Source organism: Phycodurus eques, chromosome 12 (genome assembly GCF_024500275.1).
Source record: "Phycodurus eques isolate BA_2022a chromosome 12, UOR_Pequ_1.1, whole genome shotgun sequence".
In the NCBI taxonomy this organism is placed as follows: Eukaryota; Metazoa; Chordata; class Actinopteri; order Syngnathiformes; family Syngnathidae; genus Phycodurus; species Phycodurus eques.
Window position 1 is genome coordinate 2,487,621 of NC_084536.1, and position 18,406 is coordinate 2,506,026.

General features: G+C 48.5%; 1 protein-coding gene across 4 annotated transcripts in view; it reads left to right on the forward strand.

Moving 5' to 3' along the window:
- Window positions 1-18,406, forward strand: part of si:dkey-100n23.5 — a 101,591-nt gene that overhangs the window by 46,420 nt on the left and 36,765 nt on the right. For all 4 annotated transcript variants that reach the window (XR_009769609.1, XM_061692860.1, XM_061692861.1 and 1 more), the window contains one exon: window positions 4,465-4,547. Coding sequence is in view for 3 of the 4 variants with exons in the window: in XM_061692860.1 (XP_061548844.1) it covers window positions 4,465-4,547 (83 nt within the window). In the remaining variant the exon portion in view is untranslated. The remainder of the gene's footprint in view (window positions 1-4,464; window positions 4,548-18,406) is intronic.

Consider the following 18,406-nt stretch of genomic DNA (forward strand, 5'->3'; position numbering starts at 1 on the left):
TGACTGAATTATACAGCGCTGCCTCCCATTGGCCAAAGTGGGCACAGCAGAAGGTGCAGGACACTGCATTGGATGCAGCATTGGATTGTGATGCGCAAACTGTTTAATACTTTGCAGTCTATTCAATTATGTTATTACTCACTTTTTTTGGGGGGGGTGAGGAAGATAACCATAATCTAGAAAATAAGTGTTTTGAGTTAAGAGCATGTATCTTCTTGTCAACAAACTGCAAAACGTTCAAAGTTGTCTTGTGTTAATGGGTACACAATGTTGACTTTATCACGGGGTCGGTATCTTTACACTAGTGCCATAAAAATTGTTTTTTTTTTTCAGTTTGTTTCTTTGGTTTTTTTAAAGGTTCCGTGTAGAAACGACAAAGTTGATAGACCGCTGCTCATTCTCACAGAAATGCGAAAGTGCCTGAAAACGCAGCCAGTAGTTGCCGTTTGCGAAAACATCCACTTTGAGCCCTTTTTAAAAAATGTTCGCGTCGCCAAAATGCATTCTTCGTGTAAATAACCCGCCAAAACGACAACATTTTCATGAAAAAATTGATTTTGACATTTGTATACACAACAGTGCCACCGTTATGTTTTTTTTCCGCTCAATGCCATTCGTTTTATTCACCTTATATTGAAGTGTGATGTCCATGATTAACCCCACCTGATGTCGGGCTGCATGTGATGACCGTAAAATAAAATAAAATATTATTATTTCTTTTTTTTGTTTTTTTTTTAGATTTCTTGTTAAAATGATTCCACTTATTGCATAATTTTTAGCATCTCAAAAGAGCTCGTCGCCAATGTCTTAATACCGCAGCGCTGCTGCCGTGCTTGTGATGAGCTCGTCGGTGACGCGCGTTCTCGTCGGGTCGAACAGGTCTGTTTCCAGATCAGACCCGCTTTGTCTCTGCGGGCCTCTTGCGCAGGATGAGTGCGTTTGACAACACGCATCTTTTATGGGCATCAGCCCCGCAGCTAGTATATATAATCAGCATTAGTGCTCGCTCAGCTGTGTCCTTTTATTGTTTCCGCGCTTGCGCTTGGCCAATTTCCATTTTCTCGCCGTTGTTGTTGTTTTCCCGCGAGAGTCCCTTTTGTTGGACATATTTGACATTGAAAGTCGACCTTGGAGCCTGCAGCTGCAAAAACAGTCTGAAAGAAGAAATGAGAGCGTCTGCAAAACTTTCTACCAGATTGCAAGGAGGTGGAATATATTTTAAACTAAATTAGAATGCAGGCAGATTAAATGGAGGGGAAAAAGCTAACAGAAATTAGTTTGTCAATGTTAAAAATAAAAAAAGTAAATCTGACTTTGGATTTTAATAATTTTCAACTGGCTCCCTCTGGGATTTGCTTTGTTTCTCATGGTAGCAAACAAGCTTTGAAACTGTTTTTTTCCTTAGCATTAACTTTCATAAACTTACACAGAAATAATGAAAGTACTGTATAATGTGTAATAATAACTTATAATGTGAAAATAAGCTGTTCCTCTCATTTTTTTTAGATCACAAAAACCCAACATTTGAACTATTTATACCCACTCTACGTAAACACGATCTTTAATAAATGTTGCATATTGAGCATTCAAACGGCATGGCATAATTCTGTTGTCGAAGTGGTAGTGGTACACAGCCTCGAGCTTTCTCACCGTCTTATCTAGAGTTGCACAGGTGAGGCAAAAATATTTGCCTCTTGGAAGCACATACCTCGGGTCAAAAGTTCCCAACATGTATAAAATCCCTGCTTTTTTGCAACATTTTCATGGTCAGCATGTATTTGGCAATATTCAGTGCAATTGACTGTGTGCTTGTGACTGTGTGCGTGTGTGTGTGTGTGTTTATGAGAGATATGCTTGTAGCGCTACCTATTGGTTTAATATGCATTTGAGGGCCTGCAAAGGCATCTTGATGGAATATTTTTTTTGTTGAACATGTTTCAAAAAGCATCCGAGAGTTGGCATTTGAGTGCGGACATTTTCATGTTGTTTTTCAACGTCTCTGAAAATATGCGACGTACCCCGATGCGGCGTGGCTGACACGGGCGGCTGCCGAAGCAGATGGGCCGCCCGTGTTTCGCGTCCGCAGTCTAGCATGTGTCATTAATGTCGGGACCGCTGCGCCCGCCTCGCATAATTGCTCTTTCGTTCCCCTCCGCTTCTTTAGACGCGCGGAGGTCCGCGCTGCGGAGAGACTTAGATTAAAAACACGAGGCTCTTTTGCCGCCCCCCTCCCCTTCATTTCGCCGTTCCACATCCTGTCTGTAAGCGTACCAGAATTCCTCAAATGCTTGTAACTCCACCTCACCTAAAATTTTATATCACCCTTCTGGCTGGGCTGTTCTCTTTTTAAGAGCCGTTTCTGGAAGCCTCATCCCCCCTCCCCCTCCCTCCCTCGCGGAGGCGCACTGGTGCTGACATTCCCGCAATGTCCTCCATCACGTCGGATTCGTCAGCCTCGTGGTTTGCCCTTTCAGTCGGACGAATGAGACATTCCTGCCCGAGCGCACGCACGCACTCACGCACGCCTGGCGATGATGTCAAACCTCGACGTTAATAGGCCGAGGCTTCGCGTTGGCCCCCCCAGCGGGGGTTTTGCCGTCGCTGTCGAAAACGCGCTCTGTGGAAACTTGGCTTTAAATACTTAGCGCCGAGCACAGATAAAACGCCACTGTGGGGATCTTGTGATTTTCATTCGGATTGTTTGGAAGGCCTGCATCGGCGCCCGCACGCCCCCCAGGCTCTTTCTGGTGACTAATTAATTTCCAGCGTGCGGGGGTAGAGGCCAAAGCTCGTGGGCCCGCCTCCTGACACTGGCTGCGTGTTTGCGAGGAGACGGCGGGCGGGAAGAAGGGAGGGAGAGGCTTCGCTCCGGCTCGACTGCTGCGCCTCGGCCTGCGGGGAAGAGGAGGAGGGAAGGGAGGGCGCGCGGGGGGGTTGACGAGCAGAGCGCAGAAAATCGATCCGGGGGCCTCGCTTCTCAGCCTCTTTCCGGACGCACGAGTCCTCCTCTCCCGGGAATTAGATAACAGCTTGTAAAAGCCCTCCACCGCCAGGCGCTGCGCTCGCCTCCTCCATTCCGCCGCCGTCGCTCCTCCCCCGCCCGCGCCCGCGCCCGCCTGCCCGCCCGCTTGTCCAGCAGATATTGAATTCATCCCCTTCCAATTGCCTTTAATTGGACGCGCCGCTTCTCCCCATAACTGTGTGGATATTGCATATTATCAGCACGTTAATATTTTATTAGATTTTAATTGGCCTTTGTTGTTTGGCTCAGCGCACCACTGCGCCCGTGAACGCGCCGCCGCTGACGCCCGTGTGCCTTTGTGTGTTTGTGTTTGGAAAACACCAAACCATAGCTTTCCTTCTCCCCCTCTGTGTGTCAGTATCCCCTTTCACAGAGTTTCTGCAAAACTGATGTATCGAGGACGTACAAGAACGTTTTTCCTTTCACGCAGAGCCCTGCGGCACATGGCCGCGTCTGACGTGGCATCCCGTAATCAGGTCGTAAAATGTCTTCCGCGCCAGCGTCGGACGTACTCGTCAGACAGAAAGCCGACAAATTAGCGGGTTGACTCGAGACCCCGTTCCGTGTCGGAACGGGGTCTCCGTGCCGTTAAACTTCACACCCCGATCCCATCTTTCTGCGCGCATTCCTTCCTTTCTGTACCTTTCACACAGAACGGTGAGAGAGGAAGTAGCTGCGGAAAAGAGTCCAATTAGCAAGCAACCGGCAAGTGAAATCTGTGGTGTTAAGCTTCACACCCGCCGTCCCAGCTTTGCACTATTCCCTACAACATAAGCAGCGTCCTGATATTACCTCGGAAGCTGGCGACTCCAGATTCCCGTTCTGTCTCGCTACCTTTCACACGGAACACGAGCACAGCAAAAAACAACTTTTGTTTTTCCACACAAAGGGGCAGAAGAAGTGAGTGTCGGGGGTATGAAACTTCACACTCCGATCCCAGCTTTCCTTTACAGCGGACACACGCAAACTCGCAGTTCGGCAATCCGTGGATTTGTTTTCAATTTGAAATCTGACCTCAGAAGCCGACAAATTTGCAGATCGACTTAATTCCCTCATTTTCTTTTCCCCCACAATAGCGGCACAGGAAAAAGCAGCAAATGTGAAGTCTCGAGTGTTGAACTTCCTTTTGCACAATTGCTACCACACGTTTGATACTACCCCTGACGTGACTTCAGCCAGCAAATTTGCAGGTCGAACTCGATCTCCCCAATCCGCGTTGTTTCCTTTCACAGAGAATAGCAACACAGGAGAAAATGTTTTCAACACAAAGGATCGCGACACTTCCCGATCACGTTTTTTTCCCCGGCGTTCCCTTTCCAACAGTCGCCGTCCCATTTTAGAAACTACCTCTGAAGCCGGCAAATTTGCCGGTCGACTTCAATCTCCCGTTCTGTGTCGGTTCCGTTCGCAAGCCGAGAAAAACAGGATTCTCTCTCCTGCAGGTTTCGCTGGCCGAGGAGATCAAGCCGCTCAAGTGGTATCCGTCTGTTTACCTGCTGGTGTCCATCTTCCCGCTCATCAACAGGTAAGGCACGCACACACCTACACGCGCACGTGTCGACTTTCACCCGCAAGTCTTGTCGTATTTGCATATTGGCGTCAGTCGAATCGTTCCGCCGTCGCCTCTCTCGCTCTCGCTCTCGCTTATCAGCGGCTCTTAGAAGCGCCGCTTTCCGCGTAGCAGCCAAGCAAGATTGCGTGCGTGCATGTGTGTGCGTGTGTGTGTCAGCCGCGCGGAGCATTTTATTGGGTTTTTTAAAAAGTCGGAGCTTTGTCAGGCGAGGCTTGGCGCGAGGGGGCGGGTGGTCCAGTAAACGACAACCTCGGGCCTGTTATTACTTCTCACGTCCGCCGTGTCTTTCGCCTGCAGACCCTCCTCCCCCCCGCCCCCCTTCTCCCTCCCCACATAGAGCTGCTGGCATGATTGACAGGTCAGGGTTACTAAGTGATTAGCTGCGGCGGCTCTGCTTGTCGCCACGGCGATGTCAGCAGAGACGCAGGTCAATTACAGGGTTAACGTCTCTCAAAGGCTCCCCTCCGACGCCCCCCCCCCCCGAATCGCCCCCCCCTTCTTGTCCTTCCCCACCCCCTCCTTAACCTTCCTGTCCATCGCTCCGCCCCCTCCCCCGCTGCCGACCGACGGAGATGATCCCGCCCCCTCCTTTCCTCCTTAAATGTCACTTTCCTTTCCGCTCTCCCTCGTTTCCTCACGTATTTTGTCGCCGCTCCTTCCCCTAATTTGCGATTTTCCGTCTCCCCAGCCCCCCACGCCCCCCCCCCCCCCTTCTCTGGTTCTCTCTCCGCCTGTCTTGAGCAAACACACGCCGCTCTCTGCCTTTCTCCCGAGAGCGCACGGGGGATAAAACGGGAATGAATTGCTCTCTCGTTGTCGTCTTCCGCCTCCTCCCGCCGCTCGACTGCGCCGGCTGTATATATCCCCAGCTCCTATTAATTTGTTAGCCGCCCCCGCCCCCCACCCCCCTCCTATTTACTCCCCCCCCCCCCCCCCCCCCCCCCCCCCGGCTCCTATCCTCGCTCCATCCTCCTCCCTGCCTTCAGCTGCGGGGCTGGAGTGTGTAAAGTGTTTGTCACGGTGCCGTGCCGATGCTGCCGCGTGGAAGTGAACGCGCGGGAGGCAGCCTGAGCGTGCGCGTGTGCGCGTGCGTGTTTTTTTGTTCCTCCCCGCTGGCGTGCGTAGGCGGCCGCTTGGTTTCGTGTCAAGGCAAATGTGCTGTCACCGCTTGTTGCCATGTGTGCGCACTTGTTTGTCTGGCTTGACGTTCGTGCGTGCGTGTGTGCGTGCGTGCTCTCCAACGCGCACGGGTTTTTCTATCCCGTGTGTCTGAGTGGGGGATTATTTCTATCTGAGCTCCAAAGCCTCCTAAACAGGGTTTAGAGAGACGGCCCAGGGCAGCAGCCAAAGCTGTCGGCTCTCCCCCTCTCCCCCTCTCCCCCTCTCTCCCCCTCTCTCTGCCATTTCTCGCGGCCTGATCCGTCCTGCTAATACGCAGGCGCTCCCACACACAAACACGCTCTTGTTTTGGCCTTCATGCGCTGCCACACACACACATACGATTCACAGACAGTCACACGCCACACAAGCAATTTTAATCTGTTCCAAATGCACACTGGTAAATGTGTTAATTCGACACCAGCTGTTGCGAATTGAAACGGGAAAGCGCTCCTACCTTTCCTGCGAGCCCGTGCTCTCCCTTTCTCGCTCTCTTTCTCTCCCCGTGTTTGTGTGTGCGCTGCCCGGGCACGCTGACTCCGGTTTTCACAGTCTGCTTCTCACATCACCTCCCCTGTGTGCTTTTTAGTGTGGGTGTGTGTTTGTTTACAAGGCTTGTCTAGATTCCTACTGTGCGCGCCTGTCCGCCTGTTTGCATAAATAAGCCTTCTCCTCGGAAACCTCGCCGCCGATTCCGGTGGCGCGTCGCCGCTTGACGAGCGAGCGCTTCTCCCGGACGAGCGTCTCGCAAAAGCCCCTTTTTCCGCCGAGCGTCGCGCTTTGGTTTCGTTTGACGAGGCACACTTTTTTTTATTTTTATTTTTTTATTGGGTTTCCATTGTCAAACATTCTGAAAGGTACACAAATATCAAGAGGCCCTTTGACATTCCGCGGAAGTTGGCTTCTTCCTGGTTCGCTGTCCCCCGTGTGAGGGTTCGGGTTTACCGTCGATGTGCAAATGTGCCCGCTTCTGGTGCGGTATCACAGGTGTAACGTAGGCAGAACATGCCAGCCGCGAGTGTGAAGTTTCACAGCCGAGAGTCGCTATGCGTGCCCCTTGGTGTTGAAAGGAATTGTCGCTGACGCCGGCGTTGTCGCGCACCTAATTATCACAATTAGCGAAGCACGCCAATGTCCTGTCACCGTTACATCGCCGATGCGCCGGTTTGCCCGGAAGCTTGCGTGAAAGGGACTTGGGTGTTCATGCATATTTAAAAAAAATACCCCAAAAAGTTCCATTTCACGTCGTCAAACCTGCAGATACCCTCGATACCCGATCTGTAGTTTGCTACTTTTTGACACCCTGTTGTGGCAATATGACAAAGAGGTCCTCGGTTTACGACAGTCCAAATGTATGAGCTATGAATACGCCATCACACGGCACAAGAAAGCCTACTCTGTTACCACCGTATGTGCGTTTTTTTTCCATTTGACTAATAAGCACGGTTGGTACTTAAGCAATGTACGCACAGAACCGATTTTCAACATCTTAACCGATCTTTTGAAATGACGTTTTTACTATGGTGAATGACTTGCGATACAAGCGTACAAACACTCAACACGACCAGTTGCTCCATCCATCGGCATCTTCGAGTCACTTCCTAAGTGGCTCGTCTTCCGTTTCACGTCACGGAATCCGTGGCTCGGCTAACTCGGCCCGACCGTTTTCCGAGCAGATCGGGGGGAAGAATCCAATTTAACGCACCCCACCGCAGGATAATCTCTTCGGGCCTTTGCTGACTTTGACAGCGAACGGGCGTAGAAGGCAATCGCCAACAACATGTGTATCCCCGTTTAGTATAAGGGGAGTTTGCAATTTGTTGGTTTGTTAAGAAACCACGCCACGCACCAGAGTGCTCTCCCAGCAGACCGAGAATGGTTGGCACAATAGCGGTCAAAACGAAGCAGTTGTCCCGAAGTTCCTTTTAACCGAGCCAGCGTGAACGCTCCACCGACATTAAATGACGGCAAAAAGCATCAGTACATCACAAATATTTACAAACAGTTAATTTTACTAACATCTCAGCAGGTGGAAATTACTCCAGTGCGTCACAAAACTGTCAGTTTGTAACTTTACGCATATCGCTGTCCCACAAATTTTTTTATCAGAAATTTAAACAGAAAACAACTCCCAAAATACAGTAAGCTTTTTTGCCGTGTGGTGACATTATGCATTTGTCTTTTTTTCTTGTTAAAATTGTGTTTAAGTAGCGGCAATTTGTTGAACTTATCTCAAGACATTTTACATATGGAGCAGGTCCTACCACGAAGGCTGTATTTACAGTGCATTTGTCTGTTTACACGTGTATTTCGAGGGACACGTCAGATATGGCAGCTGGGCACACCTTGAATTTTGCCTATTTACATCATATTTAATGGTCTATGCTTTTCTTTGCCCTAAAACTTTACATCGTTTTTTTTTTTTTTTATCTATTTGTGTTGTTTGAGCAGTGTATACGTCAGCACTCTGTGTATACGATAATGTCAATCTCGCTTTGAAAAGGTAGCGTTCCCCCACTATTCTCGAGGGATAGTGAGTGATCTGTGACGAATTGACGCCCACCCCAAAAGTCTTGTAATTGCCCGTAGATGCCACAAGATGGCGCCAAACGGATTTCCTAATAATAGACACGTCTGCAGCCAGAGCAAAAAACTGCAAATAAGTGACGCTTTTCAGCAAAAAAAAAAAAATGTGTATATAAAATTTGAAACTGCCGTGTCGCGAATATGCTAGGCTTCACTGTATAGCCGTTCTCTCCGTTTCCACAGCACTCACATTTTACAAATATCCGATCGGTATCTGATTTGTATGCGCATTTGGAAGATGCCTTATTCTGATCTGCTTCCCTTAAACATCCCAATTATGCCACTCGAGAGCAAAACAATCTGAATTTGCTCACCCAAACCATGCAGTGTAAATCCATCGTAATCTACATAATTACACAAACGTTGTTTTGTCGTATTGGTGTCCAGTGGGGCAGTGGCCTTCAAATCCAGGAGATAGCGTTACAGTGAAAACAAGATTATGCCGTGTAGCCATTTGCCATGCTCATCACAGCCACCTACAGCACTGGAGGGGAACAGTTGTGATGGTGATCCCATGAAGGGATGTGCATGATATAAAAAAAAAAAAAAAGGCTCAACTAAATATCCACAATGACGTTGTCTTTCATTGCGGGCTTCTTTTTTTTCGGGGCTAACCATTCATCCGTCCATCTGTTTTTAGGCGCTTTTCATTATTGTGGTTGCGGGTGAGCTGGAGGGTTTCCCTGCTGACGTTTGGACGGGACTGGTTGCCAGTAAGTTGCAGGGCACATGTAGACAACCAACCGTTCACACGCACATTCACCCCAAAGAATTTAGAGTCAAGCAAGCTAACGTGCGTGTTTTTGGAATGTGGGAGGAAGCCGAAGGAAAGCCATGAAAGCACGAGAAGGGTATGCAAACGGCACACAAAGCCAGAGCAGTGATTCGAACCCTCTGAACTGTGAGGCAGACGTGCTAGCCACTAGGTTACCTTGCTCTTAAATAAATATGATGCAGAATTCTAGTATTCTAATCATCCTTATGTTTGGACAAACCTTTCAGCAGTGGAAAAGCTGCGTTTTCCGGAAGGACTGGTTTGGGATTGTTCAGTCTTGGCGGAGGTCATTGTAGTTGTTATCTGTTCACGGTTCCTCTTCTTAATCGAGTTCAGCGCCGGGTTACGCTGCTTTAATGTCAGGCTATTCACAAAGCTAAACCTTATCAATATGCCCGCAACGGAAACGCACGGCAGATCGGGGTTTATTGTTCAAAACCGTACTGTGGTGAGCTTGAAGAAACGCTTTGGCAGAAAGGCGGCTAAAAGCACACGCTCGGAAAGAAAAAGCTTCCCCAGTTTGTTGATTTTTTGTTTTTTCTTCGCCTTTCTGCACGAGGCAGCCGCTCTAGTTGCCTGTGAGCGATGGCGGTTACGCTCCTTCCCGCGGGGCGCCTCCGAGCCAAGCAATTGGTCCTGGCGGCGGAGGCTTGAACTGCCGATGTGTCTGCGTAACCTTCAGTTCACCCTGTCGCAGCGGGACGCGGCCGCCGTCCTCCTCGTTGTCCCTCCGTGCTACGTAGGTTTTTTTTCCCCCCTCTGTGTGCGCGTGTGTGTCGGCACACGTGCCAGTAGAGGAGTTTTGTACGGGCTCCCTACAAGGCCCGAACCCCCCTTTCATCCCCGCACCACCCCGCCGTTCTTTGGAGGAGATCTGATTTCCCTGCTCCAGGCGAGCTGAGAGAACAAGACAGCGCGTATGTGCGTCTGCGCTTTGCTGCGTGCGTGTGTCTGTGTGCGTGCGCTCGCTTCGCCTTGTGTGTGCGCACGCCGAGGCCAGGCAGACCTTCCCCATCTCCGCTCGGCGCTTTGAAAAACGAGGAAGGAAATCTCAGAGCAGCAGTTATTATTCATCCCTCAAAGAGAACGCCGCGGCGGCAGAGGAGGAGGGGAAGGATGGAGGGAGGAAGAAAGGAAGAGAGAGCCTAACAGGAGGGAAGGTGGAGGAAGAGTGTCGGCGGGGGAGGAAGGAGGCGGCGGTGCTGCTCGGGATACATTAACGCTTATCGCACTGTATTTTGCATCCCAGGATGTTCTCTTTCTCTGTCTTTTTCCTTCCGCTGCTCCCTCTTTCCGACGCTGCCTTCCTTCTCCGCCTCTCAGAATAACTTGTGCGGCTTGGCGTGCGTTTCATATTTTACACCCTATAACGTCATCGGTGTAACGAGCGAGCGTCTCGGATCCAGAAATGTCCCGACTTATCTTTGTTTCTCTGTTTGTTGGCATTCATTTGACTGAAGAACGACGGAAACGTTTTGAACTGTTAAGTATTTTACAGATTTTATTTGGACTTAAATCGGCGACACACATACTAATGTCTTTCACATCCTAACCATTTTTTTTAATGGAACGACCCTGCATGACGAGGGAAAAAAATGACTCTGCCGCCTTATTGCTCTAATAGTGCGAAGTGTAGTTGACATGACCAACACAGAACAGCACACGATATCGATAACAATATCGCAACTAATAAGCACGAGTCTCCTCTCACCAATGTGATGTCTTTCCTAATACCAAAACTGACCTGTGAGAGGCAGCATTGTGCCACTGGCCATCCAGACTGGAAATAGAGAGAAGAAGAAACAGTAGAATCAGAAGAAGTTAGGCTAACTGTTTAGCTGGTAACTACATTGCGGTTGCAAACTTTGTTCCTTGTCAATTTGATTGTACTTGAATGACTTGGAGACATGTTAAACAAACGCTTAACACGAGCAGTTGCCTCGATTTGCGCCAACTTCAGGTCGCTTCCTTCGTGGCCCTGGTTCCGTTTCACGTCTGCTGAACTTGCCCACGCGCGATGATTTGCGGGTGTAAATATTGAACAGGTTTAAAAGTTACGGTTGCCATCTCCCAAGTAGATCGGAGAGGAACAATCACCCGTAACGTACACCGCCGGATAATCCGATAATCGGGCCTGTGCTGACTTTGAGCGTAAAGGGAGGAAAAAAACTTCAGCCCATTTGCTTGTATGTATGTAACCACCCTGCTTTAATTCTGCAATTTTTCAACTACAAGGCCCTAGACGCCACTACTAAAACCAATTTCCTTCAAGTTCTTGCAAAAATTTGCAGTTTTTTTTTTCTTTGCAAGAAAATGCTTCCATCTTACCTCAGACAACGCAGACGCTGATTCACAATTACAATTCCTAAACTTGGTTTTTCAATGACAAAGCATTTGAGGACATAACTAAGGTCAGAATTGTCTTAGTTTTTGCCCCCCCCCCCCCCCAAAGAAAAACTGCTGGACTTTGATGTTTTCAAGGCTTTCGGATGGGGAATTGATTGTCATGTGGAGCAGCACGTAACCAGAAATTCCTGCAGCTCCCTTAAAGATCAGATGACAAAGATGTTATGGGGTCAGTTAAAATTCCTATTTGCATTGTTTATATGTTATGTATCACATGCACGTAACTTCCAGCAAGTTTTCAATCATAGTTTAGCTAAAAATTGTGGTTTTTATCACGCATATCGAGTCCTCCCCGAACATACGCTAAGCTCAGGACACCGGGGTGTGGTTACTCTATCCACCGCAAGGGCTACCAGAAGTGACGTTGCAATTGACAAACACAGGGCGCTACACACTATATGCAATGGCGAGCAACATGTTGGAATATGTGGAGGAGGAGGATTTCGACATACAGGAGCACCCGACTGAACTTGGCATCGTCAAAGCGTCCACGTTTGAGCCGCCAAGTAGCAGCTGTACAACAACCGTGACCGCATGGCTTGAAACAATGCCACCCCAGGGGTGCCAATATTTTTGAGCACGACTATACGTATTATATATTCCTATATGTTTCAGTGACACGGCACAAGCTTTTTCACAGTATGCAGTATTCCTCTATATTGTGTGCCCCTCGCTCGAGTAGCGGTATAACACGATGCGCAGAAAGTTTTTGCCGTGCGTCTGTTGGCTTGTTATATCGGCAAAAGTACAGACGACAGTACTGAAAAGTACTGCGTGGGTCTGTTTTCCCCTACTCCCCAGTGAATAGTAACCATAATAGAGTCGTAGGTATATACAAGGAAACGCTCACCTCTTGTCTGCGGCGCCGAGGCGGCTGCGAGATTCAGTTCGCTTGCTGGCGGTTGAGGTCCCGGTGGCCGTAGGAAAAATAGTTGGCACCGCAGCTGGTTTCAGTCTCTGCCTAACTCCACCTGTGTATCCAATGCTGTCTGCTAAATGTTTCTCAAAACACGCCGGTTCGAAGTGATCAGCACAGAATTTGGAACGCTTGCTAGGCACTCATAGCTGAGCATGTTTCTTCCCCCGTCGATTTGACTTTGCCTTTCCACTGGTCACATATTCCTTTTTCACTTGGAAAGCCCCAAAAAAAAAAGAAACTCTTGCCGCTGCCTGAACCATTTGTACAACCAAATGCCACACAATAAACCATCGTTAAATCATATGACAACAAATATACAAGGACGGGAACAACGGCATGGAACAGTAGGACACAACGTCGACTGAACAGGATGTTTGGCTCGTGTGACGTCACAGCGCCGGAAACAGACGAAGACCAGAAGGCGCGTTCTGCATCATATTGAGCGATTTAACTGCTGTATAGCGGCTATAATCACTTCGAAATGGCAGATGTGGTTTGTTATCAAGAACATTTTTAAAATCTTTGTCCTTTGACCTTGAATGTTCAATCGCTCAAATTCAAACGATGCCCAACCGTCCGTCTGACTGAGTTGTCTTACATTTCTTTGTGTTTGTTTGGAATAATTTTACTGCGTATGAATGAATAAAAAAGATTGAACATCAAAAAACTATTTAAAAAAAAAAATGCTATCTTGTTTTGTCTTCAACTGCTTTGATCCACATTCGCTATCCCCAAATTGTAATTATCAATGATTTACTGCGTGTCAATAGAGCGGCTGACAGTTGCTGTTGTCTAGGCTGCTCATTTATACAGCGCAGGTGTTTCAGAGGTGGAAATATTTTCAAAGCGTGTCTCAAAGTGGATTTCGTTAAACAACAATTTACTCCTTCTCTAGAGTTTGACAAAATCAACCCCAATCAGAAGCAAGTGTCCTAGACAGATGGGCAATGCTAAATTGTGAAGGTTTTTTTTTTTCCCCCTGAGCTATCTAATGTTGTCAAAGTTTGATAATCATTTATTTTGAGGATTTTCGTAACGTGCGTAAAGTGCTGCCCCTCACACTAGTGCCACCAATCAACACTAAATTAGTAGACGTCTATCATTCATTCATTCATCTTCCGTTCCGCTTCTCCTCACTCGGGTCGCGGGCGTGCTGGAGCCTATCCCAGCTATCTTCGGGAGAGAGGCGGGGTACACCCTGAACTGGTCGCCGACATGCACAAAAAAGTCTCAAAAAGCCAAAACTGAAATTAAACAGGAAGTCAGCATTTTGGTTTAAAGCGGTCATTTTGGGAGCGAATTCTAGGGTTTGTACTTTGAAAAATTCTACAAGAGAATTCGCCCAAAAAAGCCCACGTTGGAAGCTGTTTTAGACGGTTGGGCAAGCTAAATTGTGACGTTTTTTTGCGTACATCATCTCATATGGTCGGCACATGCCGTCAAAGTTGCATGACTGACAATAATTTCCTTTCAGTGGCAGCTTTTGTGGAGGGTGTGCGTTTGTTGTAGCGTGTCGGGTAGCGATCGGTGTGTAACCAGAGACCGAGAGCCCTCTAGCCATTTGTCTCCCGTCGTGCGCCGGCAACGCTCCGCTATTCATCCCTATTTAGCGAGACCGAGCTGGCCTGCAGGACTGCGTGAAGAGCACGCGGGGGACTTGGTAGGAGGCGGCGGATAGGCCGGTGGGGGGCGGGGGTGGGGGTGGGGGTTGGGGATGGGCTGTCGGTGCCCAGTCTGGACACCACACACACTGCAAAAGCGAATGTATAAAAACTTGGCGACACGTGGTGGTAATTAGTGGGTCGCAAATCCGCCCTATATAGTGAAGGCCATAAACATCCTATATGTACGCTGTATACATGCGCATGGTGGATGCATGCAAACGCAAGCAGAGACGAGATAGCCTGTGTCACACGCTCGTGGCCACTTTCTTTTTTTATGTGAGATGCAAGCGCACACACGCAGACACACCGTCCGCTATGTACGCCCCCCCCACCGCCCCCACCTCCCCACCACGCTTTCAGGCACGTCTTTAAATATTCATCACTCTGGCTGCTCGGAGAGTGCCGTAAACGCTGCCTCACACTCCGGGGAATCGCTAAAGCCTACTCTATCATCTGCTCTACCTCTCTCCCTCTCTCGCTTTCTCTCTTTTTTTCGCTCTTTCTCTCGCTCGCTCGCACGGCGCGAACAAGGCTAAATTCACATGCCCAAACACTCAAACGTGTTATCGACCGGACACGCATTGTGCTTGCTACGTGAACGCCTTCAACTAATTTGGTGGAGTTTCACCGGAAGGGTGCTAGCTACTTGTCTTCACACTCCTCAACCTAGCTTTAAAGCCACCATTTCAAGTGTCCCACAATAAGTAGGAGTACCCTCAAATCAGGCCCAATGTGTTGAAAACGTACATGGAAGCAAAGTCTCTGGATCGTTGGCGCGGTAGCCAGATTGCGTAGACAAGCGTAGTAACAGCGCGTTCCGTCACACTACAACCACCTGCCCGAGGAGGGCACGTTATTTAGCATTCCAGTCATCCTAGTGTCTCAACCATTTCAGGCGTCTGTCGCAAACGGTCCTGCCAGTTGAGCAAACCACGCATGGCATAATGGCTAACCAGCTGCCGACTCGGACTCTACCCTCCATTTGGATTTTAACCTCGGGTGTGTTTGGTTGAAAAAGCTGTGCAGGTGGCCCTCGATTTGCAACGGCCCCGACATCGGGGATTTGAGAATACGATTGGCACGCATTAGTGGCGTAAGAATGTCGTCACACGCCACAAGAAGACATGCTCGGCTACCACTGTATTGAATGTATATTTATGGCCTTAAGGTGTTTTTAATCCAAATATTGACTATAGTTATAACTTTGCAACTTTATGCCTATGGCACATTCAGACTTCAGACGTGCACATTGCAGTTATGTCGCTGCCGTAGGAATGGAACTCCCATCGTGGACATAGGAGCCAAAAATAAACCGAATAAATGACACTGCACTGTTATGCTTTAAAAGCTATTATAAATGTATTGCAAAATTTGTCGTCCTCGCTCGCTTCGTGGTGCCTTTGGCATTGCCCCACCATCATGATTCCTAAGCTCTAGTTTTCAACGACGGGGCTCTGAAGTTTGCTGCTAAAGTCCAAAACTCTTGCATGTTTTTGCAACAATTAGACAGGCTCTGCTGTTACTCTTGGTAAGAGAAGGCTTCCGCCATTGCTGCCGTAGCCAGACAATACAGGGGATTGTTGTCACATGTAGGACACAACCAGTATTATTCAGGCTTCTTGGCAGTTGTCTTACTAGTTTGTTTCATCTTTCTCTTTGTCTGTTTATTTCTATTAATCTTACTGCGCATGAACTAAAATGACGATACATTATTAGAAATCTATTCGGGGGGGGGGGGGGGAGAGCCAATTCCCAAACTGTAGTTATCAACAATTTTCTGCTTGTTAATATAGCGGCTGATAGTTTTAGGGTTACTTGTTTATACCCCAATTGTGTGGGACATTTGAACGTCACAACAACACTCATTAGATGAGGCCCAGTTTTTCCAATCTTCCTATTGGCCAATTTTGGTGCGCTTGTGCTTATTGTAGCATCTATTTCCTGGTCATTACAGACAGGAATGGCACACTGTGCGATCTTTAAGGTTCCACTTATTGTACACCTTGATCATAGCTTACACTTGGTTTATGGAAAACTGGCGAATAAATGTGAAGACGAGTCTTTCCTTGGAAACATTAGAACATCTTAGTGCTGCTCGGTAAATAGCCTTAAATGCGGTCATGTTTCAAGGAAGTTGCGGAAATCCAGAAAGAACACACACCAACCTCACCCAAGAGTCAAGAGTTGTCATGTGTTGCAGCGGAAAAGTCCCTTTCACTTAGAGGATTCGGATTGCAGCGCTGTGGCCGGCACAAGGGCCATGTTTTGGCATTTTGAACCGTATGATTCATCTGGAGTGAAAGGGGGGTGGGGGGGAGCGAGTCAGCCGAGGAGAAGAGGAAGTGCAATCAGGGTCAGGATGACTGTTTTGGCTGCCTTCGACTCTACGGAAGGAGGCTCTCATGCAAGCGGCCTCTCGTTGGCAGCTCAACGGATGTTTGACTCCACAAATACGTTGTCGTGTTTCAGCTCGCCACGGTACGATTTGTAACGCTAAACCCTCATCTGACTGATTTTTATCTAGCAAGCGGGATGGCAATAACTGTGTCAGACCAAACTACGAAGAACCACTATAGTTTGGAATTCTCCCTTCCATAAAAATGATGTATAGTGTGACTTATTTCCAACCTTTCATGACCATACCCCACAGAATGGTGTCAAAAGGTGCTACGGAGCGGTTTCTCTACAGGATTCATTGTCACTTATTTGCTACCTTTTTTGTGCACAGAGCACAGGCCAAGTTCTTATTTGAAATGCGCTCGAGATCTCAGCTTGGCCCAAAAATGAATGAAAAAAATGCTAACGGCTTTGAATCCACTCTGCAAATCCACAGAATTTTTGTTATTGCCCATCCAGCCATCCATTTTCTTCCTCTTATCCGGGGTGGGATCACGGGGGCTGGAGCTTAAGCAGGGAAGCCCCGACTTCCCTCCCCCCAGCCACTTCGTCCAGCTCTTCCGGGGGGGATCCCGAGGCCTTCACAGGCCAGCTGAGAGACATAGTCTCTCCAGCGTGTCCTGGGTCGTCACCAGGGTCTCCTCCCAGTGGGACGTGCCTGGAACACCTCACCAGGGAGGCTCCTCTTGATGCGGAGGAGCAGCGGCTCGACTCTGAGCCCTTCCCGGATGACCGAGCTTCTCAACCTAACTGTAGGTGAGAGCCCGGACACCCTGCGGATGAAACTCAACGTCTTTGCGATCTTGTTCTTTGGGTCGAGACTCGCAGCTCGTGACCCGTAGGTGAGGGTAGGAATGGAGATCGACCGATCTCCTCCTCCATTACTCGCGAACAAGACCCCGAGATACTTAAACCCCTGCAAGTGGGGCAGGATCTCATCCCCGCACGCCACCCTTTTCCAACTATAGTGTCCAACACATTCCGTCCAAATGTGAGGCTCGCTATTGGCACCTTACTCAATTTGGGGAAAATGAATGAAAATGTTCCATTCTCAAACAAAAGTGGTACAGATTTTGGGTGTAACCTGTGCAACTTTTGCACACCAAGTAGAGTCAGTTTTTTGGTGCCCTTTAAACTTTTAAAAAGCCAATGGACCGGGGTTGAAATTTGTGCACTACTACAACACAAACGGTGTCAGAAGTCGAGTGTCTTAGTCTTGTTGCATTCTGCAGCTTTTATTTCAGGAAACTGCTCTGCTTGGTGGAAATGGAAGATTAGAGGCCTGGCAAAGTGATGACTAAAAAGCCGGTTGGCCCTGCAGAGCAATATTGGAATATGAAAGCTGGTGTCGGAAATGGGATGCCTCAGTCATAAGGAGTCAGAAGACGTGTTAAATTGTCTCTGAAATCGTGCGGTGCTTATTTCTGGAAATGGATGAAAAAAATGAAGCAAACTTGGTGGAAAAGGGGCATTTGATGCATCTGCAAAGCGATGAATTGAAAAAAAATGTTCGACTGATATTGTATGAGAAGGGGAGAAGCGGTCCGATGGGCGGGATTTTACGCAGAACCCGATGGGCAGGCGAGAGAGCGACGTGATCGATGAAGCGCTTCTTGAATAAACGAGCGCGACTGGCCTGCCAGACGCCGTCGATTTGACTTCCCGTGAGGCGGCGCGCGATTAAAAGGCGACGATCGCTCTTAGACGGGCGACCTCCGGCGCGTGACGCCGTCCTGATTGTCCGACACCTGCCAGCTGAGCGGGAGGCACGCTTGACTACACACGCGCACACACTTCTTTTCATCTCCCTCTGGGCAAGTACAGCTTTTGAAAACGCAATAGACTAGCTGAAAGCGCGATGACGGCAGAATGTTATGAATGAAAGATGAATGAATGATTGTTAGAT